At 40.8% G+C, this 25,334-nt stretch overlaps 1 protein-coding gene across 1 annotated transcript in view; it reads left to right on the top strand.

The window, feature by feature from the left end:
- The window catches only part of LOC128329880 (transmembrane channel-like protein 2), an 82,323-nt gene that overhangs the window by 20,453 nt on the left and 36,536 nt on the right, over nucleotides 1-25,334 (top strand). The window contains exons 2-8 of the mRNA XM_053261740.1: nucleotides 10,403-10,473; nucleotides 11,383-11,430; nucleotides 12,383-12,692; nucleotides 13,640-13,792; nucleotides 15,242-15,332; nucleotides 17,752-17,833; nucleotides 21,324-21,430. Of these exons, the coding sequence (XP_053117715.1) occupies nucleotides 10,455-10,473; nucleotides 11,383-11,430; nucleotides 12,383-12,692; nucleotides 13,640-13,792; nucleotides 15,242-15,332; nucleotides 17,752-17,833; nucleotides 21,324-21,430 (810 nt within the window). The 5' untranslated portion in view covers nucleotides 10,403-10,454. The remainder of the gene's footprint in view (nucleotides 1-10,402; nucleotides 10,474-11,382; nucleotides 11,431-12,382; nucleotides 12,693-13,639; nucleotides 13,793-15,241; nucleotides 15,333-17,751; nucleotides 17,834-21,323; nucleotides 21,431-25,334) is intronic.

Raw genomic sequence — 25,334 nt, 5'->3', positions numbered from 1 at the left:
TGCTGCATCACTTCATCTGCTATTATTCCAGTTAATAATTTGAACATGGTTGGCAGGCAGGCTATCGGTCTATAATTACTTGGAACTGCACCTTTTGCTGGGTCTTTCATGAAGAGATGAGTTTTCCCAGTTGTTAACCATTGTTCAATATCACCGCCTTTCATAATGTGATTGAACTGTTTTGATAGTTGTTTATGAAGGCTTGTTAGGTGTTTAAGCCAAAAGCCATGCAGTTCATCGTCACCTGGCGCAGTCCAATTTTTAATTTTCTTTGCTCTTTCACTTATTAATTCTGGTGTTATTATTAGATCTTGCATTTGTTGGTTACATTTTTTGACCTCTTTCATCCAGCCTGCTTTTTTATTATAATCTATTGGATTGTCCCATCATTTCCCCCAGAATTGCACTGTTTCTTCTTTATTTGGTGTTTCTATGTTTCTTGCAGTTTCTCCTTCTATGCTTTGGTAGAAACGTCTCTGATTCGACTGGAATTGGAGATTCTGCCTGTGTTGTGTAATTCTGGCTTCATATCTGCTAATCTTCTTTGACACTGCTGTTATTTGCTGCTTTATTATTTCTAGGACTTCTCTAATTTTCCTTGAATCTAGGTGGTATTTTTGGATCAGCTACTGTTTGGTGTTTTCATTCTTCAGCTTGTTGTCTTTCATATCTTTCAATTTACTAGCATCTGATCTAAGCCTGGAGATTTTATTTTCTAATCTAATCTTCCATTTAGGTGATGTACTGCTTTCTTTTTTGACAGGTCCACTGATCTTATATCCAAGCTCTTGTGTTGTTATTGTTGCTGCACTGTACATTAGTTGGTTTGTTTCTTTCAAATTCTTGGTTGTTATTTCTGCAAGTGCAGCATTGACATCTTTTAATGCCTGAGCAAGTTGTTTTTTGGCAACTGTTTTTAGAGCTGGAAGTTGAACCCTGGTGGTTGTTTGGTTCATGTGCTCAGTTATTTTTTTGCTTTAGTTCTTGTTGCTTTTCTGTTAAACGGCATTCGGGTTTTTGAGGTGAAGGCAAAGGGGAGGTTGCCTGGTTTTGATTTTGAAACAGTTCAGCAACAGTGGCATCCTCGATTTCCAACACCTCCTCCACCTGCGCCTGAGCAACTTCTTCAATTGGTGATAATTCTTCTTCCATATCTTGAGCCTGTGTTGCTCTTTGCAGTTCTCCCAGCTCAACTCCTGTGAATACTTTATTTCTGATTATGAATCTTCTCTGGTCTGCTAGCCTTTGTTCTGTTATTTCTGTGTCTGGATGCTTCTCTTTCAAAATTCGGTACATTCTTTTTAAATAACCTCTTCTAGTTGGACTAGACTTGTAATAGCAGATCATTATTTCCCTGTTGGCATTTTTCATATATTTTTTTCGGTTAAGCGACGTTTCTTCCACTAACTTTGCTGTCTCCAGCCCTGGTTGCTCAACTGAAGATCCTGAGTCCTGTTGCCCACTTGCCACCAGATGTCCAGGGACTATAGCATCTGACCCAGGCGATGACTGATCCGGTATAGATTTATTAAAGTTATGTCTCACCATATTGTTGATGGGAGAGGCACTCTTTGTTTGGCTCCTCTGGTGAGACCTGTCCAGTATGGTTGGACCTCTGGCATAGCTCTCACCTTCCTCAGAGCACACAAGCCCCACAACCACGCCAAGGTAGTGCCTCACTGTGGGAAATAATAATAATAATATTATCCTGCTTTTCTACATTAAAAATGTACTGAAAATGGAACATTGTAAATATATAGCATACAAATATTTAAAATCATTGAGTTATATATAAACAACAAAACACTAAAGCGGTAAAAAAATAAAGTTTGAAACAAAAAAAAATCAGCAGAGAAAAGTTATTAATGCCTTCTCATTAAAAACAGTATTTCATTGTGTGAAACATGGGATGTGAGGGAGCCTCTCGGACGTCCTCAGAAGGATTCCATTCTATACTGCTGCTTTTTCTCTGCGAAGAAAAGATGAAGACTGGAGGTTACATGGCCTTTTGCAAGCAGGATGCTGCGTTTGCTATGTAAATTTGCTGTCACAAGAGGGAGCTCTTATTGCTTGGTTACTGTGTTTGTTCTGCTCACTGCCCTTATCATTACATTGCTCTTACTATCCATTTTGCGGGGGTTCTCAAACTTGGGTTCCTACATGTTTTTGGACCACAATTTTCCTCAGCCCCAGCTACAATGGCCTTGTGGGTCCCCATTGTGTCTGGGGGTGAGGGGCAGGGGTCAAGAAATGTTGGCTCTGTTCACCAGCCAGACAAGATATTTTACTCGTATTTACCATGGTATAGTAAAGTATTTACCAGACTTTACAGAAGGCTCCGCAAGCTATGTTGGTACATTACTATCAGACATCATTTTTGACTTGTCGCAGACTAGTAGACTAGTGGATTTCCTGAGCTCTAACAATGTGTATTGTAGTATGTAGTACAACATCATCTGGAGACTCAAGTTTGAAAACCCCTGACGTATTGGATTGCTGATTTAGACCATATGGAAATCTCCTTATCTAGACTTTAGGAGAAGGACATTGGATATAAAGAGCTGAATCAGACCACTGGTCCATTTACAGCACAAGTCTGTGTACATTTACTTGGAGGTAAGTTCACGGTTTTCAAAAAGTTCAGTTTGTATAAGATTGCCACCTTAGCCCAGTACTGTCAGCTCTGAATGGCAGGAGGTCTCCAAGGTCTTCTCTAGCCCAGGTACTAGAAAAAGACTCGGTGGAAATGCCAGCAATTCAACTGGAGACTTGCTGTTTGAGGAACATGTGTACTGCCACTGAGCTATAGCTCCTCAAGTTTAGTTTGTAGTCTTTATTTAATAATGTATGTATTTTTGACACCTTTACCCCACCACATGGCTCCATGGAGCCCTTAGAGAAACTTGCATAAAGATACTAACAAATCATAAAAACTTGAAACCTAAGAACAGTAACTGAACAAGAGATAAAACATTCTTATAACAAAATTAGCCTTGTCTCCTAAGCACTGTTTGAATAAAAGGTTTTGTGTCATCCATTTGCCCCACTGAGCTTCTCTGCAAGTTTTACAGTGAGGTGCCACTGCTAAAAAGGCCCTGCTCCTTGTCCCTAGTTGGGGTTACACGTTAACCTGCTTTAGGTTTCCTTGCAGATTCTACCAACTGATAGCCAAACATCTCGCTCCACAAAGCTCAATTTGGAGCATTCCATTCGGAACATATTCCAGCTAACCTACAAAGTATAGGGGAAAGTTTCCATCTAATGCATGATATGAGACCTAGGTTACTAGAACCCTAGTAGGTTCTGGAAACTTATAGGCATTCAAGTGATTGGGTAGCTTAAGGATGAGACAAATTCATGGATGAGAGGTCTATCATTAGCTAGTATCCATAACAACTAAGTAACTATGTCAAAAGCAATATATGTCTTACTATCCCCATATGGCAGTGACAAAATGTAGGGTAAGGTCATCACCTTCACCTTGCATATTTGTATCTTGAAGAATGGAACTCCCAGAGGCATCTGGTTGGTCACTGCTGGAAACTGAATACTAGAATAGACAGGTCTTTGTTTGATCTAGCAAGGCAGTTATCTTAAGTTCTGATGATGTTAAGAACTGATGCAAAGTCCCCTATGCACAAACATTAAGATCTCAGGTGGTCATGTTTTTTTTCTTTTTTAAATTTATTGAATGGTTTTAAAAGTATAGCCTACTTTTCATTTTAAAAAAGACCCATGAATATATGATATTATATAATAACAACAGCACAGACAATGACAGTAATAATCATAAAATAGAATAAAAACCAAAATGGTAGAGACTACATGGAAACACCATATTCACAGAGGAGGAGAAAACCCACCAACCTCATCCCTAATCCCTTGCAAATCAGGAAAGTCTTTAATGCCTGCTTGAAAGCTGTGAATGATGAGGCAGCACTAATCTCCCAAGGAAAAGAATTCCAAAGCATGGAGGCAAGCCAATGGGAACACCCTCTCCATGAACACCCAGGCCCAGCTGAACCTAAGCTAGTGCTGGAGCTGGCATTTAGAGCAAAGCCTCCTCCAATGATCTTAAAGCATGTAGATTCATGTGGGAACAGACAGTCCCCTAGGTGCCTGGTGCCCAACCCATTTAGGGCTTTAATAATAATACACCAACACCTTGAATTCAAACCAAACTGGAAGCCAGTAAAGTCCATATAACATGGAGGTGATCTGTTTCACCTGGGAGGCCCTTAATCATAGTCTTGCTGCAGCATTCTGTGCTAGTTGTGGTTTCTGAATACTTTTCAAGGGCAGCCCCATGAGAATACATTGTAATAATCCACACAGTACTTATGCGGCATATACATAAATACAGATGCATAAGCAAGTTTTGTACACATTCATGGGATTTGCCTGGAACAAGAGCGTTTCTCTAAGCATGTGCTTAAAGCGTCTTTGCCATACCTAGCCACAACCAGCCTTCTGCCTTGCCCCCCTACACATTTGAGATCATGATTAAGGCTTCTGTGACAGAGGGCATTTCTAATGGTGTAACGATGTTGATGGCACACACCCCCACACACACTACTGTAACCGCTCATTCGCCACTCACCTCTACAGCCCCCTGCACACCCAGCCCCCTGCCACTTGCTTCCACAGTCTGTGTTTGACAACTCACTCACAGCCACTGTCACTGCTAGCTATACAGCCCGATGACATCACTGCCCTGGCTTGAGCCCATCCCAGCAAGAACAGGTACTGGGGTGGTGATATAATTAGACTAGGCAGAGGCACTCTCCCCCTTGGACTTCTGGGTGGAAGGCCAGAGCCTCCACACACCGTGGGGGCCCCCAAATCCTCTTTACTTTGTTTGGGGTGGTGTGTTTGTCACGTCACGAAGTTGGTCCGCGCTATGCTGGGTGGCCAGTCATGGTACAGCATGGCTGTGAACTGCACCGGGTGGCCAAGCGTGACCTCTGCTTTAGAGTCCGAGGGCAGAGTGGCGAAAGACATATGTGGCGTGGGAATATGGTAAGTCGCGTGTTGACATGTTTCTGCTAATGCATATCTGCATAAGTATACCTGTTTTATATTCTTACATTCTGTGAGTTCAGTTACTCTTTGTGCCCCGTTTGTTTGTTTGTTTGTTTAATTAACGTATTTTTATACCGCCCAAAACTTACGTCTCTGGGCGGCTTATAACAAAATAAAAACAACAATAAAACATTAGTTAAGAACAAAAACAAGAAATTTAAAACACAACAATTTAAAATTTTTAAAACAATATTCTAAAACAACATTAAAAATAATCAAAACAGTATCAATTAAAAGCCTGTTAGAAATACTGTGTGTGTGTGTGTGTGTGTGTGTGTGTGTGTGTGTGTGTGTGTGAAGATGATGCTTAACTAGCGGGGGGCGGGGAGGCACTACAAAGGCCTTTAGGTCCAGGCTCCAAAATTACCTAGGTGCACCTCTGAGACTATGTAAGATCCAGCAAAGCGAGGCCAGCTGGTGGCAATGGCAGGCATGGGGGAGCAGCTGAGCAGGGGCCACGGAGGTGAGCAGCAGCTGAGCTCCATTAGCACCAGTAGGCTCCCCACCCCTCTGGCCCGCTTGGTGGTCCATGTGCTCTGCACACGACTCAATTAAGGATCCACTCAGTTATGGATCTGCCCCTGGGTGTTTCCATCAGGCAGGCTGCTGCCCCAGCATTTCTTGTTTTAAAAGGCCACATGAACATTCAGGCAGGATTGTGCTCAAAAGCACCACAAAATCAAAAGTGGGGCTGGTTCCAAGTTGGTCTTCAGTTTCATCCTAGCACAGTGCTTGGATATATAGCAGCTGTCAATAACTGAAAGCCTCATCTGCATATAAAGGGGAATTAACATTGATACAAATATGCAGGAATCACATATTGGCACTGGGAAGCCTGCTCAAGCAAGGATTATTTATGGATGAGCTGAATGTTGAATAAGTGTAACCCAAGGATTAATTAGCTAAAGCCCGATGTTAACCAAAAATGAAGAAAGAAAGGCAACACTAGCTGGTTAAATATTAAGGGGCCTACTGCGTGCCCTTTCAGGATTCAGTTACAGATCCTCTAATAATGCAACTCAAAGCAGAACAAAAACTAAGATGCTACATTTATTAGAAAATGATTATGTCCAAAGTTTTTATTAACAGTTGCAAGACAAGTTATAAATTGTCAGCTTAAAAAGGGAGGCCCTCCACACCCACTGCCTAAACTAGTCCAGGCATACTAAACACATTGCTACATCTCTATGAATTGTTCGTGCTCTCATCTGACATTTACATAAGTAATTGTTTAGGTTCACAGTTGCACATTACTAATTTATATCTTGCGTTGGAGCAAGCTCTGGAAGCAAAAAGCAATCTGTTAAGTTCTCAGCCCATAACTCTGAGGAAGAAATAAAGCGTGCAAGACATGTTATCCTCCTAGGAAAACTAATCCCATATGCTGAGTGGAAAAACAGAGAATTAAAATGCTTGCCACTTAACAAATGGGAGAGTAAATGATCGGCTACATCAGTTACATAACATCAGTGAGATATGGAAGATTTGGGGCAGTGCTTCATCTGACCCAGAGAAGAACTCTGAAACCTGTTTTCACAGTTAGAATTCAGTGCTGGGATGTGATAATTAAGGTGGGGAGTCCCTGGGCATGTGCAAACTGCTTTCCCTTCCTTCTAGTGTAGAAGGTTCTACACTAGGTTCTACACAGCTGATTCATGCATATGTGTGATTTCCGATGCCAAGTTTCTAGATCAGGGAGTCTTGCTTCCAGACAAACCTCAGCTCAGGAGCTTGCTCTTTTAAAAACTAAAAACAACCTCCAACTCAGAGCTGCATGACTTTGGCCCTCCTGCAGATGTGGGACTAAAACTCCATTTATCCCTGATTATTGGCCACTGTGGCTGGGAATTATGGGAGTTGTAGTCCCAAAACAGCTGGTCAGCCACGTTTGTGCAGTCCTGACCTAACTACTGCTTTTGTCATCTCTTCTCTATTTTATATACAAGGGGGTATCCAAAAGTTTTAATTATCACCATGAAATAAAAAAACATACAATAGTCACTTGCAGTGGTCAAAGTTAGTTCTTCTCCACGTAGTCTCCCTGCAGAGTCACACATTTTTGCCAGCGCTTCTTCACCTGTTTCAAGCTCTCTTTGTAGAAGTCCTCCGCTTTGCTCGAAAACCACTGTTCCACTTCGAAAATGACATCCTCTCTGTCGTCAAATCGCCAACCACGAAGTGGTTTCTTCATCTCGAGAAAGAGGGAAAAGTCGCTTGGCGCAAGATCAGGCGAATAAGGTGGATGCTGCAAAAGTTCATAGCCTAACCGGTGGGCGGCGACAACGGATGCTTGGGCCGTATGGACGGGTGCATTGTCAGCCAGGAGACGGACGCCTTTGCTGATCATGCCATGTGTTAATTACTGGTAACTAATGGAAGTAAAGGTAGCATGGTGGCTTATATGAAGCCTGTCATTAATGTGCTGTTAGATCTATAGATGCATCAGTATAGCCTCCACATAAATAATCTGGACTTTGTTTCATTATTATTCTGGTACTCTCCAATTCCCATTAAGAAAAGCATTTTAAGAGTGAGTTGGTGGCAGTGAAGTAATCTACTGGAAATACAGAATAATTTTTATGAGGTGCCCACCCAGGCAGCTCAGCAGGGGTGACTCAGCTATCATTTCCCTCTTTCTCGAGATGAAGAAACCACTTCGTGGTCGGCGATTTGACGACAGAGAGGATGTCATTTTCAAAGTGGAACAGTGGTTTTTGAGCAAAGTGGAGGACTTCTACAAAGAGGGCTTGAAACAGGTGAAGAAACGCTGGCAAAAATGTGTGACTCTGCAGGGAGACTACATGGAGAAGAACTAACTTTGACCACTGCAAGTGACTATTGTATGTTTTTTATTTCATGGTGATAATTAAAACTTTTGGATACCCCCTCGTAAATACACTGCGCCCCAAAGGAAACCTGGTTTATACTTTTAAGATGGAAAGAGAGAGATAAAACACAAAAGAAATTAGCTTCCATTCAAGTGCTTATTCGTCTCTCAGGGTACTGACAGAGGCTGATATATTTCCACACCAGTGCAAATTACCATGGAGAAAAACACAAGAATCCACACTAAGCGGTCACATTGAATTCTTCGCGCCATCTGCAGGCAATCTGTGGCACATCAGGAAACAATAGCAGAACAGAGACGAAAGTTTGGGTGGTTATAGAAGTTTAATAAACAAACAAACAAACAAACAGCCGTCTTTCCCCCCAACTTAGAATAAGAGAAGTATCCGAAAAGACAGCTCTTCCACTATTTTCTGGATGGCCACAGATTGCAAGTATTTTATTTATTTATTTATACATTTATATTCCACTCTTCCTCCAAGGGGCCCAGAGTGGTGTACATGTTTATCCTCACAACAACTCTGTGAAGTAGGTCTATTGATTGATTGATTAAGTGTCGTCAAGTCAGTGTTGACTCTTAGTGACCACATAGATATATTCTCTCCAGGATAAGAAGTAAGTTAGGCTGAGAGATAAATGACTGGCCCTGAGTCATCCACTGGGTTTCATGGCTGAATGAGGATTTGAACTCAGGCCTCCCTGGTCCTACTCCAACTCTCTAACCATAACACAACCTCTTTTTTCTTAGTGAATTCCCCGTGATTTTCTCTGTGGTAATTTGCACTGAATGTGGAACATAACAGCATCAGTCTGTTTGGTTCAGTGGTCCAAAGTACATCTTGCCCCATTCTTCCTTCCTTCATTTGTTTGCAACTCTTGCCTGTCTTCCATCTTGCCCTTCCTAGGCAGATTATATGCAATATTTTACATTTTATTTCTCTGGGCTTGAGTAAGGATTACCCTTTAAAATGTGCATCATTTGAGAGGGTAGGAAAAGGACAGTAGCTCAGTGGAAGAGATGGGGAAGGGCTGTCGCTCAAGGGAAGAGTATATACAGAGGTTCCCAGGTTCAATCCTCTCCCGGACCTTTCCCAGACAGCAGGCTTTACTGTGGGATTAAGAGGGGTGAAATACTGTGAGTTACGGGACAGATCAGATATTTTGCATTTGCCCAAAAACCCTATGCAAAAAGTGGAATCAGGCTAAGCTCCAATGCGCAATGAAAACCCCGAATCATGTATGGGGTGCTCCCTGATAGCTTGCAGGGACTTGAATGTAAATCTGGACGATACGTGAATGTACACCTGCCCTTCCAAAGCAAAACCGTCATCTGGCAGGGTTCCTGGTAGGGTTGGAAAACACCCTTATGAAAACCCTGGAGAGCTGCTGCCACTTGGTGCAGAGGTTACTGAGCTAGATGGACCAATCGTCTGACTCCTCATAAAACAGCTTGCTATGTAATCAGACCAGAGGTCTCTCTAGCCCAGCAGCCTGTTTCCAGTTGTAGCCAGCTAGATGCTTCTGGGAAGTCCACAAGCATGGCATAAAGACAGCAGCTCTTCTTCACTCTCTGCTTTCCACCTCCAGCAACTAGTATTCAGACACATACTGCTTCTGAAGAAGAAGGATCCTTTAATCCATTGATATACTTCACCTGCATGGATCTCTGACTGGCTCATGTGACCACATGCAAATGAAGACCAGGCTGCAGTCATTGTAATAGACTTTCCCGTCAGTAGCCTGAGTCCTGTATCAGTGCCATGACCAAGACTGTGACCCATGACATACAAGGGGGAAAGAACTGTGGAAGCAGCTAGACAACTTCAAGATAGAACTGTCCCAGCAATATGTCAGCAAGGTACCACCTCTAACCTCTCCAAAGGTCAGGTCATTCACAAAACCCTTGTCAGAGTCAGGGGGCGTAGTGACGTTAGAAGTGGCCCTAGAGCAAGATTTGGCCCCCGAGGCACCTCCTGCCGCCACCACCTGCCTTTGTGGCAGCCGCCACCCACCCATCACTCGCACCACTCCACTGCCACTCACCCACTATTCACGCCACCCATTTTGCAAAGGCAGGCACAATAGTTCCACACATGTACAGTAGCAGATGTCCTGTCTGTAGCCTGCATTTGAGGGGGCCAGATTCACTTTTAAATGAATGCATGTGCAGTCATTCATACAAAAACACGTACGTGTGTACAGACAGTTGTACACACATACAGCATAATGTCTGAACAAGGCTAGAAAACGTGCTTATACCTCTCCCCCCACCCTCTGCTTCAGAAATATGCGGTGAAGGCATGAGTCTTGTGGAGCTGACTTGCTGGTAAGCATTTTTTCCATTAAAAGTGTTTTATCTGGGGCAGATGAGGGGGAACCACATTTGTATAAAGAGAATTTCAGTAGGTAAAAGTTTTCTCACCTTATGTGACAAGCTGCATTTTGCAAAATTCCCTCTTAACTTCCTTGACAGCTGGTCACCCTACCTTTGCCTGCCTCCCAGCTTATTGATCCTGAGTCTGCCCATGCATTTTCCAGTGTCCTGTAAGTATTTTCCAGTGCCTATGGAAGTTTAAAAACTATCGAGAGCAACTTTCTTCAAACTCCCAATGCTATGCAGAGAGCTTGAGAAGTGTTTCTGCCATGAAGTAGATACCTAAGCAGGTATCTACTTGATGGCTACCTGAAGCCTGCTCAGTCTAGGTGGCTCAGTCTGGAATGGAAGATGCTCGCATCTCCCTTTCAGATGATACTAGAAAGCATTTTCCAAAGGGCTTTCCTTCATGTTTAAATAATGTGATGCAACGTAATGCCAACAGGTGCTTTCCGCACTGAAAAAGGATCAGAGCAGAAAGTGGCTGGATTGGATTGGTATCATGAATCACCCCGAAGCTCCCAATCCATGAGCTGTAGCAACTGTGTAACACAAGAACAATGTCAGGGAGAACTATTTGTTGCAGGTTCACTGATGGCTGGCTTTGTGTATGCCTGTCCATAGTTAAAGGAAGTATGGAAAGAGGCATAGTCAATATATCATTTCTGTAGATACAGTCCTTGAGAAAGGGTGCTGATTTTTTCCAAAAAGAAAAAAAAAGTATCCATCATGAGGAGGAAGAAATGTGAATTAGAGGTCATCATGGAAGATGGTTCGTATGTATTTACCTGTATTTAGCTGCTGTTCATTATATTTTGCATTTAAATGGCACTGATTCATATTTAAAGACTTTAATAGATAGGACCGTGCATAGGAAATATAATTAATTTGCACATTGTTAAGAATGTCAAAGCAAGCAAAAATAGAGCTATACACATCTGTAAAAAGAGCATTTAGCTCTCTGTAGCCAAAAAGTTAAACGGAAGTTGTATTCCCCCCCACCCCCTGCAATAACTAATCTGCTATATGCTAAACCACCAACACTAAATGTAATCATTCTGCTGGTTTATGTCTTGCAGTTGGGATGGAGATTGATGGACAAGTGGAGAGTGACTCAGACAGTGAAGGTAAATGAGAGATTAATAGCTGCTGTCTTTAGGAAGTTTCTACTAAAGAAGAATTTATTTTCCTGAGAATTACATGCAGTGCATACAAATTGATACATATACTGTCAATGATCTAAGCAGTTATACAGTGACTATCTGCCTATGGAGTACAGTACTTGGTAAAAGACCAAGTCTGCTTCTTATATGAAGGTCAGCTTTTGCCTAGTTGATCTATGCAATACTCTGCTATGAGATGACGCAAATTATTCGTATAACTTAGAAAATCATAGGTTTGGAACTGGTACATCATCTACTCCAAGTCCTACCCTAGAAGAAATGTCTCCTAGACCTAAAGCATCCCCACCACATCGCTGGCCACCCTTTGCCTCCCAAGAGGGATATTCCACAACTTCTAAAACACCTAATTCCAATCAACTACTCTTACTTTTTGGAAGTTCTTCCTAATGTTTAATCTAAATCTATCTGGCTTATGATATCTACTTGTGAACTGTTAAAGTCATTCTTCATCTTCATAAAGATGAAGAATGGAAAAGAAGTTGCTCTGCAATTTTGCAGGGCAACATTTCAGAAAAATGTTAGTGAACACTAAATTCATGCAGGAATAACCCATGATTTCTTTATTTCATCTTTCCTACATCTAAAAGGCCAGGCTAAAATTATATTGCTCTTCTATTGTAACTGAAAGAATAAGAGCATTAGCGTGCAGCTCACCCATCTGCCATTTGTGATGGATTCACAAGTCTCACTCTCATATGTGTACGTTACACAAACAAGGTTTGAATGTGTTGTAATGCATGGACTGATCTAAGACAATTACAGTAACTGAGTATCTTCATGGGTTTCCAAATCTACACTGGGATTTTCTTGACTGATGCAAAGTCAATATTTTATTAGAAAGATATCAACTGAGTGGAGTTTTATTTAAAACAAAAATTGTTTCCTTTGAGTATAGATGAAGAGGAGGGGGAGGATGAGGAGGAAAAAATAGCAAAGAACAAGTACAAGCAAAGTACAAAGGAAACCACCATGGCAAAGAAAATGCAAAATAAGGTGAGGGATGCTGATGATGAAAGTGAAGATGAGGAAGAAGAGATTCCCAGACGGAAGAAACAAAATAAAAAGAGACATCCCAAAGCCGATGATAGCAATGGAGAAAGTGAAGCAGAAGCATCAGCTAAGGAAAAGGGAGGTAGCAAAGACCAAAAGAATGCTACAAACAAGAAAGCAAAAGGGAAGGATCAGAAAAAGAATGCAGGAGAGAGGTATGGAATTTTCAGCTATCCTCAGATCAAAAGCCCCCAAAGTATATTCCAAGGGCTTTGATATTTTGTGCTCACACACAGATCGCTATATACAGAATATACATGCCTTCTGTCAGTTCTGAATGGCACACAGACACTTCAATCACTGCTATGCACTTCTCAGCAAAATACTTGTAAGTGGAATTTGATAGTTTCATGGCCAGCACTTCTGTGTGTTTTGCTGAGAAAAGCAGCAGCAGCTTAACACAACTGTGTCATTTCAGGAAAAATGTGCAAAGTATGTGCATTTTGTAGTCAGGTGCCGATCACTAAATTAGAAATTGCAGAAGAAACAGGACTGCCATGAAATACAGTAGAACCTTGTTATGTTCCCTTTTTCCTCCTCCCCCAAATTCCCTCTAAAGTGTCATTCCTCTTACCTCACATCACTAATTGGTTCAGTTCCCTACCTGCTCTCTGCAGTATTAGCAGCTGCTGGCAGAGACTGGAGAATGTTTAGCATAATGACACCAGAGCATAAAATAAGTTGAATCAAAAGCACAGATGATGAGGGGGAAAATTTGTTTCCTGTGGTAGGCCTGTGATTTTTGGAACAGCCAGTTCCCCTACCACCACAATCCCTTACCTAAGTCTGTAGCCTTAATTTTGTTGATAGCCAGTTCATATGACCTCAGGTACTTGATAGCTACCATACACTTTATGCATGTCTCTTTGCTGACATGGATAGTTTCATTTTCCATGGCCGGCTGAGCATATAGATCTGCCATCAAATACATAAAGAAGTCTTTTGCATGTCAGCAAACACAAGGTGGTGAGGTGGGCTGTTTTTGCAGTGGAATGTAAAATGTGTTGATCCTGTGCATGGCAGTTGCACATGTGCAGTAACTGTGAACTGGCTCCTGGTCTGATTTTCTTTCCCATTGTGCATCTTGTGGTTTTATTCCTAGTTCTGCCACAACAGCTTCCACTTCATCAGATGATGACTCTCTATGTGGAGAAGAACTAGACAAACTAAAGGAACAGGTAGAGGAAAAGAAAAAACTCATCTCTATCATGAGGAACAAACCCTGGCGCATGGCAAAGAAATTAGCAGTGCTGAGGTAACCTGCAACAGTTCCTCAGTGATTTCAGGTTTTACAACTGACATGCATGTGTGTGTGTGTTTAGTCTCTATTTCATTTCACAGTAATTCTGCTTTGCAGCAGCTGCTGCTGTCATCTTGAACCCCCTAGTCAAAGCAACCGGTGGAATGATGCCACATGGATTGGCTTAACAATAAGAGCACTGAAGGCAGAAATCTGTTATCAGTCTCTGTAATTGGAAGGCAGATGATAAACAAAAATCTTTTCAGCTGATACCCAGGCTTGGCTCATTTGATTGCCTAAATGCCTAAAAACAGGATTTGTTTTTAGGCACAATCATTAAACACGATTTGTTTAATGATTGCCTAAAAATAAGCCTAAATGCCTGGCTTTCAGAAACATGGTTGAAATAAGTAAGATCTCTGCTCTTCTCTGATTATTCATTCTATTTTACTATATAGAAATCAAAGGGAATCTCTTTCCAAAAGTACTTCATACTTTTAAGTATTTACATCTGTAAGCATTTAAACAAAACAACACTGTTTTACAGTATACAGCTACCAAGCTCATTCAAGAAGATGATACAAAGTGCCTCTAATAGTGTTTGCCTGACACTGTTAGATAATATTCAGTGATGCTCAAACTCTTCCACAATGAGTCAAAGAACTGTATGTGGAGCGATAGGAAAACATACTAAGGGATTGGATGCTGCAGCATGAAGGAAACACAACAAAAGAATGTAGTCTCTTCCCACCCATTTGCATCTATACTATAACTTTGTTCAACAGTTAATCCTGGGAATTGTGCTTTTATAGGGATCTGTAGATCCACAACAAAACTAAGTTCCTGTGAAGATAGCATACAACTGAGTACTGAAGCTTACTGAAACCCGCTGTAGATATCTGTATATCCAGCTTCAGTTAAGTGAAAGTGGGAGCAGCAGAGGCACACCTGCTAGCCACACACACACCCTGCACTGATATGTTCCCTGGCCACACACCCCAAACATTCTCATTTGTCTGCACTGAATGCAGAATTCTTTCTGTGTTTGGAAACTCTGGCCAGTGCTGTTCATTTATGTTCATTGATGATAAATGGTAAACGTTACAGCTTCTACCAACTTCTGCTGAGATGCGATCCTCCCCATCCATGACTATTTTTAAAAAACATCTGAAAACCCACCTCTTCACCCAAGCTTTTTCAGCTTTTTAAATGTGTAGTTTTAATTTTATACTGTTTTAGGGCTTTTAGCTGTTTTGTTGGTTTTACTGTGTTTTAATAGTTTGATTTTAATTGTTGATTTGTTTTAATTGTTTTTATCATGTTGTGAACCGCCCTGAGCCATTTTTGGAAGGGCGGTATATAAATTTAATAAATAAATAAATAAATAAATTAAATAAAAACTTCTCCAGATGAGTTTTTAAAAAATATTTTAAATGTAATCATATTTCTAATTTTTATTTTTAGGGAGGCTCAAGCTTTTGTAGAAAAGTTTGAAGGTGCCTTGGGAAAAGGCAAAGGACGAAAATTATATGCATATAAAATGATGATGGCAAAGGTAAATAAAGCAACAATTTCTGATAAAAAGAAGGGTATTCCAACAAATGCTATTGTCAATACTGGAAGTTAAACACCTGCATTTCTTACATTAAAAGTGCAATGTGGGGTTTTCCAAATTTTGGTGTAAATTTTGGAGACCATATTTTTAACTCAAAGTTCAGTGTGGTGCTAAAATCTGAATACCTCCCTCCAACAAATCATCCCTCCAACAAATAATCAAATTCATTCTAGCCTGAAAATGTGAAATAGAAAACATGGGGGCGGGGATGAGACAAATGTAGATAGGAGAAATGCACAGACTTCAAAGAACTAAATGTTTGAAATAATGGTTGGACACTACTGCAGGAGAAGAGATATCCTTTTAAGTATTAATTAAAAGGGATGGTTTTGTAAACACTGGCCTTGGTGTTACCATCATGCAATTAAGTTAGGATGTCAGCTGATGATGTCAATGTAAGTCATTCACTGAGGCTTCCAAAATAGTTCAGTTGGAACACTTGCAAGTTTTTGTATGTTAGGGACATGGAAGAAAAAAATTTGTTTTTCCATTTGTTTTCGTTGCTGAAAGCATTTGTGTACATATTTATTTGGAGCCCCTGGTGGCGCAGTGATAAAACTGCCGCCCTGTAACCAGAAGGTTACAAGTTCGATCCTGACCAGGGGCTCAAGGTTGACTCAGCCTTCCATCCTTCCTAGGTCGGTAAAATGAGTACCCAGAAATGTTGGGGGCAATATGCTAAATCATTGTAAACTGCTTAGAGAGCTCCGGCTATAGAGCGGTATATAAATGTAAGTGCTATTGCTATTATTTGTTTAAATTGTGTTTGTTTCAGCATGAAATGCATCTGTTTCATTCATTTATTCATTTCCCATTAATTTCAATGGGAAAACTAGCTGAATTTCTCTGTATCTAGCTTCACTGTTTTATAGCCCACTGGCATGTTTTTAGGAATTCTAGAATCAATTCAAGGGAGGAAGCCTGACAAATTTCAGATAGACAGAGCAAAGGGGCTCTATTTTAGAAGCCTAAAAGAACTTTCTTTGGAATGTTTTCCAAACCATTGATCTATCACTCCACCCCATTTATTCCTCATCCCAGAATATTATTCAGAGGGTGCCTATATGAGATTAGGGTTGTAGGTTTCTCTTTAGTAGGAGCAGTTGGTTTCTATGAAATGAAACTAGACTGCCCACCTGAGTGACTCTCTGCCATGCCTATAGTTTTAGATCTGATCCCTTGGGAAAAGTCCTAGAGTGTCTGAAGTGTTGTACAAATAGGCTTGAAAATAGCAAAGTTAGATGCAGGAGAAATATAGTTGATTTTTCCACTGAAAAAATACAGAAATACTCCTTTTTAGACAACTAACACACCTTACTCTGGCTTCTGTAAAGGAAAATGTGTTAAAAATTTCTGTTAGGTGGCAGTCACTTTGAATATTTTGCATAGCAATTTTTTTCCTCAAATTTGGGGAGAATTTTTCTGGCCTAATTTATTCTAACTTATCAGAACATTTGTCAGACTTTTGTAAAATGGTCATGGAATCCTATTATTTTGCCTCTACTGAAAAGGACTAGACCTATTTGTAAGCAGAACCCAAGGATTTAAACACTTTTGCACTAGTCTGCTGATTGTATTGAGAACTGGTCATGGCTAAAAGTATAAGCTAGGAAGTCCTTGGTTCAAACCTCATCATGAATCCATTGGTCTTAAGGAAAGCCACTACTCAGTCAGCCCCTGCCCTTCCCCCTTATTATGGAAACAATAATACTGGCCAACCTTGCAGGCCTGTTGCAATGGTTGCTCAGAGAACTATATTAATCTTTCTGAATACTTGAAGTGTAATATAACTATTATCAAAATCGATCATAGCCGTAATTATTCTTTATTATCTGTAATGTTCATGACTTGTTGCAAAGTTAGAAAGTGAACCCCAGAGTTGTGCACTGGAACTTTGGAAGGTTCAAATCCTGGGCTTTAAAGTCCAGTTTTTATAAATGCATTTAAATTATAGCCTTCCTAAATGGCTTTGGATAACCCATTTGAAATATGTATATGACAGAAGTCATACATATAACTATATAACTTCTGGTTTGTCTCCTCAGTCCTGGCTCCTGACTTGCTTCCTTGACTCTCCTGTGGTGGCTGACCACAGCCCTGTCCTGACATTTAGTCCCTCATCATCATTATAAAAGTCACCCAGGTGCACATAGCTTTCTTGTAAATAATACAGTGGGGCTGGGAAGTCAGGGAAAAGCTCTCATTAGTCAAGCACTCAGTATGCCAAATGACTAAGTGAAATCCAGTACTTTTGGTTAAGAGTCTCATCTCTAGTTTTCAATACCAAAGTAAATCACGTAAAGGTCTTGGCCTCCCACAATCTTGGAACAAAATGACCTCCTCCTGTTTTTATTTCCAGAAATGGGTCAAATTTAAGAGAGATTTTGACAATTTTAAGACACAATGTATTCCTTGGGAAATGAAGATAAAAGAAGTGGAAAGTAAGTTGACATTTCTATCTATCTAACCTACTTCTCTGGATACCTAAAAAGTATTTAGACATAACTATTTTAAACACCACAACTCAAACTTAATGGCTACTTCTTCCGTTTAGAATAAAGCATTACAGTTATTCTTTCATTCATCTTAGGAATAGGCTCAATGTGCTATGAACTTAATAGTTACCACAGAACAAGAAGCTAGGTTTCTTCAGCAAATCAGAGACCAGAGTCAATATGAGTTTCTGATGAAGCATATACACAAGTACCACTAGGACCAGTCTAAATTTTCTTTGTGTTTTCTTTGTGTCTAGAGCAGCATTTCTCAAAACATGGTCTGCAGTTTCCTGGTGGTTTTCAGAGTGTTGCCCAGCATCTTCCCTTCTGTACCGCTTTTTTTTTTTTTTTAACCACTCATATTCCCAGTCCTGCAAGAACTCTTGCACCAGAACCCTTGAGAGAAGAGTTCTTCTTCCCAAACAGCAGTGTACAACACCATGAAAGCTTACATAGCTCTTGCCAGAAGAGACTTCAGCCCATACTTTAAACCTTTGTGCCACTTCCTCCCTGGAATGAATTATTGTTTGGACTTGGATTTAGAGTATGAGGTTTTTGGGAGATTGCCTGGATTTCACCCTTAAGTGCATTTAAGGCCAGGGCGTAACTATAATAGGGAAAGGGGAGACAGTTGTCTGGGGGCCCACTGCCTTGGGGGGCCCCCCAGAGGCAAGCCACATGACAGACTCCCCCAGCCACGCACCCGCTCGGGCTGCCTTCAGTTGTATTCATCCTCCGAAATTGATGTGAGTGTTAAGACCTGGAGCTACCAGAACAGCATGTCTTTCTCTAGAACCATTAAATGACTTGCATCATCCACAATTTACAAAACCTTAAAAAAAATAATTTCAGACGATCTATTGTGGCACATAGTGTATATATATATATATATATATATATATATATATATATATATATATATATATAAAAATAATTTTACTATGCTTTTTGTTACCACTATTCAGCCTCGTTTAAGATTCCTTTATTTCATGAGCTGAGCTTCAGTGAGCGGGGGGACGGGGGCGGGATTTTAAAATCTTGTCTCTGGGCCCACTTCAGCCTTGTTTAAGGCTGATCTTTTGTGCTGTGTAAATATGAGTTATGTAGTTTGAAAAATAATGAGTGTATGCTTTTAAAAGTATGTGTTTTATGCTTCGGGCCATGGACACCCCAAGCAATTTTCAAGTGATTCATAGGGGGACGGGAATTCTTTTGAGAACCGCTGGTCTAGAATAGCAAGTAAGTGAGGGTAACTAAAGGGAGATATGATAGCTGCTTCAAATATCTGAAGGACTGTCACATGGAACAGACTTGTTCTCTTTTGCTCATGAGGTCAGGACTAGAACCAATGGGACTAGAACCAAGATTAGAACCAATGGGTTGAAATTACAAGGAAGCAGATTCAGGCTGGACATTAGGAGACATTTCCTAACTAGAAGAGCTATTCGACAGTGGGACAGCGTGCCTTGCACAGTGATGGGCTCTCCTTCTCTGGAAGTTTTCAAACAGCTGCTGGACAGCTACAGTATCTGTTGGGAATACTGTAACAGATTCCTGCACTGAGCAGCAGGCGGGAGTAGAAGACCCATATGGTCCTTTTCAACTCTAACATTCTCTGATTCTATGATAACTCAAGCTCAAAATTTTGAGAAATATCAAAGCTGACCTTACTATTACTTCAAAACGCGAAGTGGTCAGCTCAGGTGGCAGACTTTTGTACACATGTATGCTTTAAACTAGTCTTTTTTCTTTTTTAAGCTGCCTGGGGAGTTCATATAAACAATTCCAGGATGGCGTTGGGTCTTGTATTTCAACATCCTAGAGCAGTTACATTAGGATAGTGCTAGTTCAGACATGGTGGCGTTCCCCAAATGCTGTTGGACTACAACTCTCAGCACTCCCAGCTACAGTAACCAAGGTCATTGTAGCTGGGGTGATGGGAGTTGTAGTCCAATATCTGGGAACCAAGGTTAGTGTAGCGAATTGTGACTTGGCGAATGGTGGATTTAAGCCCAGCCTTTGTCTCAGAGCAAGTCCACATGGGGGAAGGAAAATTGCTGATTCATTCCCCCCCCCCCATGTTTGCTCAACAAAGACTGTCCCTCTGGTATTGCTGCCACCATGCCCACTTTTTATCAGGTTTTAATCTCTCCCTGCTGTGGGCGAAATTCCAGGAAAACCTTCTTTCTTTTACCAAATGGAAAAATACAAAAACTTCCTATGTGTAGCCTACGCGTGAGGAGAAAAATTTGATAGCGTGCTGCTGAGCAATCAAACTTGAGGCATGTTTGCACCAGCATAAGACCCCTTTCCAGCCCCCATTTCTTGAGTTGAAAATCCACTCAAAGAGGCTGGTTAAAGTTGTAAAGGACCAAAAAGAAAACTAACCTTTATTCAAAATACTACGGTCTGTTTCAGTCTGAGGATCTCTCTCTCTCAGCCTCAGTTACAGGTAACAGCAAGCACTCAAGATTACAAGATTACTTCCAAAAAGAGCACTCCAGTTGATAGTTGGAGTGGTACACTTTAAAATTTTGGTTACCCAGTTGCAAAGATAATTAAAAAAACACCCCCAGAAACCTTTAAAAGCACCTTTATAGGTTATAGAGACTTCTACAGAGCCCTGGGTGGATAAAAGGGCTCAGTCTAGGGTTTCTGGGAAGGTTACGTTACAAAATAAAACACAATAGACCAGTTGTAAGGATCTGCAAAGCACTAAAACAAAGAAATCTGATGCCAACTACCTAACACACAGCTCCCTGGCTAAACCCTTCTCTGAAGCCAAGCCCTGGCTTCTTCCCTGAACTCACCAAAAGCATGGTAGAGACTTCAGGCCCCTGCAGTGTTCCTGGTTGCTGCCATGGCTTGGCCAGCCAACCTGTTGTTTCCCCTGCCTGGCTTCAACTACCAAGAACCAAGGACCCCTTCACTTCCTGCCGCCAAGCCCTCTAAGTCCCGGTTACCATGTGCGGAGTGGCTGATCACTAGAGGTCACTGTCTGACAGACAGGACAGGGTTCCCTTCCAGTTCGCTATTTAGGGTAAGGAAGGGGCCGACTGCTACAGTTAGGAACCCCTGTCCTGGAACAATTTATCAAGGAGTGTACATGCACATATTTGAAGCCATCTTGGAAGTTCTTCCTTGCCACTACTGCTGCTGCCACCAGAGGAGAACTACAAGGTGTGTGGGGTGGAGAGGAGGAGGGAAATATGGAAGGTGGCTAGCAATCCCTTGGCTAAGGCTGGCCTTGAGGAAGTTGTACACTTGGCTGCAGCCAACATGTCATTTTTAAGTATGAATGAGCAATTTTTTTTTAAAGGCGCATACCTCACAAGCTATGCTGGTATTATAAATTTGCAAATAAATCACCACTACACTATGGAGAAATCAGTTTGAACTCAGCACCTTCTAATGTCATCTTTTCATTTTTTTTAAGGTCATTTTGGTTCTTCAGTTGCTTCCTATTTCATATTTCTGCGATGGATGTATGGGGTAAACCTCGTCCTATTTAGTTTAATATTTGGATTAGTTATCATTCCAGAGGTAAGTATGTAAACAATTATCTTAGATAAATATTGGTTTGTAAGTATTAAGTTTGATGTGCCCATATCACATATGAAGTCACACTCAGCCATGAGCTCCTTAGTGGAAGGATAAGCTCCTCAGAGGAAGGGTGGGATATACATATATAAATATGCCATCTACATGTGCCATGGAACTGTGTACATAGAAACACTGGATGTATGTGTGTATGTATGTATGTATATACTGCTTCAACTCACAGCTCTAGGCAGTTTACAGGAAGAAACCTACCCTAAAAGCCCCTTTCCCTGACATATTTGATTTCCATGAGCAGGGAGATGTTTCCATGGTAGAGCATTCAAACACAAGATTCCTCACCTGCATTCTGAATAGAACTATTCAGGAAAATTGCACAATATGATTTTGCTGACCATGGAGATCTATTACCACCCTTGGTCATAGAGCAGAATGTCAGGGATCCACAGTTCTTCGTCCACCCCCATGATAGGCAGAGGCAGCATCAATTTGCATATACACTTGCTTAATGTATTGAGGTTGCAGTGTTCCGCTTTTGTGGGCATGAATTCTTGGAATTTCATTTTATTTTATTGCACAGAGTTAATAGCCTTGTTTAGACACTATCTAAAGCATAAGGAATATCTTAGCTATAGATTTCAGTTATTGGCATTGATTTAAAATAATTATTCTTCCCAATTGCAGAGATTTGTCACACAAATACACACTGATCTGGCAAGAGAGACTGTCTTACTCTTTTCTTTAGTTATCGATGGTCAGCATGATGTGAAATACCATACTGGCATTGCCCATCAGCCAGTGCTGCTGGATATACGACAGGCAGCTCTGGCAATGTTATGCAAGCAAGCAACTGCTCAACTTCTTAAAACTGTATACCCACAGTTGCACAGCACTAGTGTTGCACAACTGTAGGCACACAGTTTTAAGTAGTTGTACAACTGCCTGCTTGCACACCACCGCTTGCCTGTCATAGATTCAGCAGCCCTGGCTGATGAGCAGTGCCGGTGTGGTGTTGCACATCATATTGGCCAACATATATACACATATGAATGATTCAGAGGCTCTATTGAGATGTAGTGTAAAACCATGGTTTAACTTGACAATCTGAAGTCAGGCTTGTGCGGGAGGGCACAAATTCCTGTCCTGGTTTAGAACAAGCTGTGATTTTTTGAGATCTCTACACCCAGAAAATCCCAGCTTGTTTTAACCACAGTTGAGGAACAAATCAGGATCCAAGAAGCTTGTACATGTCCTCAGGCTGCACAAACTGAAAATAATGCATTATACGTTGACTAGGCATATCTCCAGTGGCCACTGGGGACAGTGGCATCCAGGTCAAAGCAGATGTGAGTGATTTTATCCACAAAACATCTTGCAAACTGGTCAGAGCAGGCTTCAGAACTCTAATCCATCCTGCCCTTGAACAGTGCATAATAGGTCTCTGGCAGCTTGGAAAAGTTATGCTCAATGGCCTTGAGCAGATGCAGTGGTGTTGAAGAAGTACAGTTTCTTCACTGCTGTCATCATTACAGAGTAGGCCTGAAGATGGACTCTTCATCTTAATAGATCTTCATTTTCCAAACCTGATAGGATATGCCATGAGTTTTCCACCATTTGTGCTCTAGTTATTGTCCAGCTTCATCACTCCCAGCCCCTCAGAAAACCAAGGGGATGGTCCAGCTCTACAGGACAGTAGAGGGTGCCTAGATGTGATCATGTTAACAGCCCAGAGATCTAACAGAGCAGCAACCATGTTTGCAGAAAAATCTCCCAGAGTCCATCTGGATCCATAAGCCTCCAAGGGCAGATACCATCCTCATGGGGCCCCCCCCATCTCCATAAAGCTCAGCAACTGTCCCTAGTATACTATAAACCTAATTAGGTAGTGATCAGTCCATGATGAGGGAACTCCCACTTACTACTGAACTTTAACAACACTCCATTGCAAAATATATTTCTTACCAATTTCAAAATACTTCAGGCTCACCCAAAGCATTTTTCTGCAAACTGCTACTGAGTTCATTCTAGCTAGTGAGACAAACTCCATTTCTTGTGCCCTTGTTGTATCCTATCCAGTTATCTTCTGTAGTTTGTTACTTTGGACATTTGTCCCAAGGGGGATCCTGTAGAGAGTATGTGTGTGGCAGGGGCGGTGGGGTGGGAAAGAGATCAGAAAGGAAAAGGGAGGGAAAGGAGAAGGAGAAAATGGAGTTGTTTGCTGAATAAACCTTTAGTTAAATCCACATAAGATTTCCTTGTGTGTATGAGGAAAGCAGCTATAGAACAGTCCTCTTGTTGCAATCATTCATCAATCCCACCCTATAATTCTTTGCACACATACACACAATACACAGATTATTTTATATACTCTGGGATGATATAATATAAATCCTATATCCAGGCATGAACAAATGCTCCCAAGTTGATCCTGATTTTTGTAGAGCGATGAGTGCTGCATAGAGAGATAAACCTAATCCTTTTACTGCACTGAGGAGAAAAATAACCCATGACATTTACGACAACAACAGCTCTCCCATCTGCCCCAAACGCATAGAATTCAGATTGCTATTGTATGAAATGTCCTCTTTAAGCAGTCTGCTCTTCACACATAATGTTTAAAGTCTATGGTGACTGGGATTTTATTGAAGATGTCCTTACTATCAATATTTTATTTAATTTCCAAGGAGGAAAAACAGGACAAACTGTGAATGAGAACACAGCAGTATGACAATATAAAATGAAGGCCCACGGTAAAGAAAGAAAAGCATAACACAACATTTCTCGAAAAAAGAAAGAAAGGAAAGAATAGAAAACACATCATCATAGCCACAGTTCTGTGCTTGTCATATCCTGAAAAGAATTCAATTCCTTTTAAATGTATCCTCTGATTGTTTACCCTTTCTGATAAAGTTTGCTAATTTGAACATGCGGCTACACATTAAGATACCCTATCCATAAAACAAGCATTATCAGATGTCTTCCTAATTTAGTACTCAAGCTTTTTCCAATGTCAATCAAGTTTTAAATCAATTCTACATTCGACTTTGCTTTTTTCAATTCCAGTAATGAATCCGAATAAAACCCATATCATATTCATGTAGATTACTGCCTAGATATCATTTTACTACTGTGAATGTTTGCAAACTAAGTTCTTAAAAACAGGGGAGTAGTAGTGACTTAATTTTGGTACATGGATAGGCAAAGGCGGGGCAGGGGGACCAGGGGAAGGGGAAGATGTACTGTTTAATTTGGAAGCTAATGTTTCCCAAAAGGTGGCACACAGCTAACAGGAAATACTTCTGACCCAAATGGAATTAGATGAGTTGAGAGGATCCGGAGTAAAAATTACATTCATCAAATGCATTTATTAACTAATAATTGTCAATGTCAAACTATATATATAAATATTAAAATTCAAATAAATAATGATCCACAGAGTATCTACACATATATAACCACGAGTTGTTCTTATAGTATAACCAATATTTAAAACATAAATATAAAGTCTAACAATCTAGTTCATTAATATCTAAAATGATATTGCAGGCTTATAACATGTATCTCATATGGTCCAAGAAGTTCCTGTTTTCACAAGTGCTCTTGGCTGTACTGTAAATCCTTGATTATTCTGCAGTTTCCAAAGTGAGTCAGACACACTTCAGCATAGAAAAGACACTGAGGAAAACACTAAGTAATCTTAATGTACAGCCCAGAGGCGTATCTAGGGAAAATAGCGCCTAGGGCAAGCACTGAAATTGTGCCCCCTGTCCAAACATCTAACACCCATCTTTCAGATAACTTTACCATAATATCAGCTGAAAAATGCAAGTCAAGCTTGTTAATCTTTTAATATTTCAAAAACTATTTAGCAATGGACGTAGCCAGACCA

This window comes from Hemicordylus capensis, chromosome 6 (assembly GCF_027244095.1).
Source record: "Hemicordylus capensis ecotype Gifberg chromosome 6, rHemCap1.1.pri, whole genome shotgun sequence".
Lineage (NCBI taxonomy): Eukaryota > Metazoa > Chordata > Lepidosauria > Squamata > Cordylidae > Hemicordylus > Hemicordylus capensis.
The sequence above is the reverse complement of the archived record's forward strand: the minus strand, read 5'-3'. Positions and strand labels throughout refer to the sequence as shown.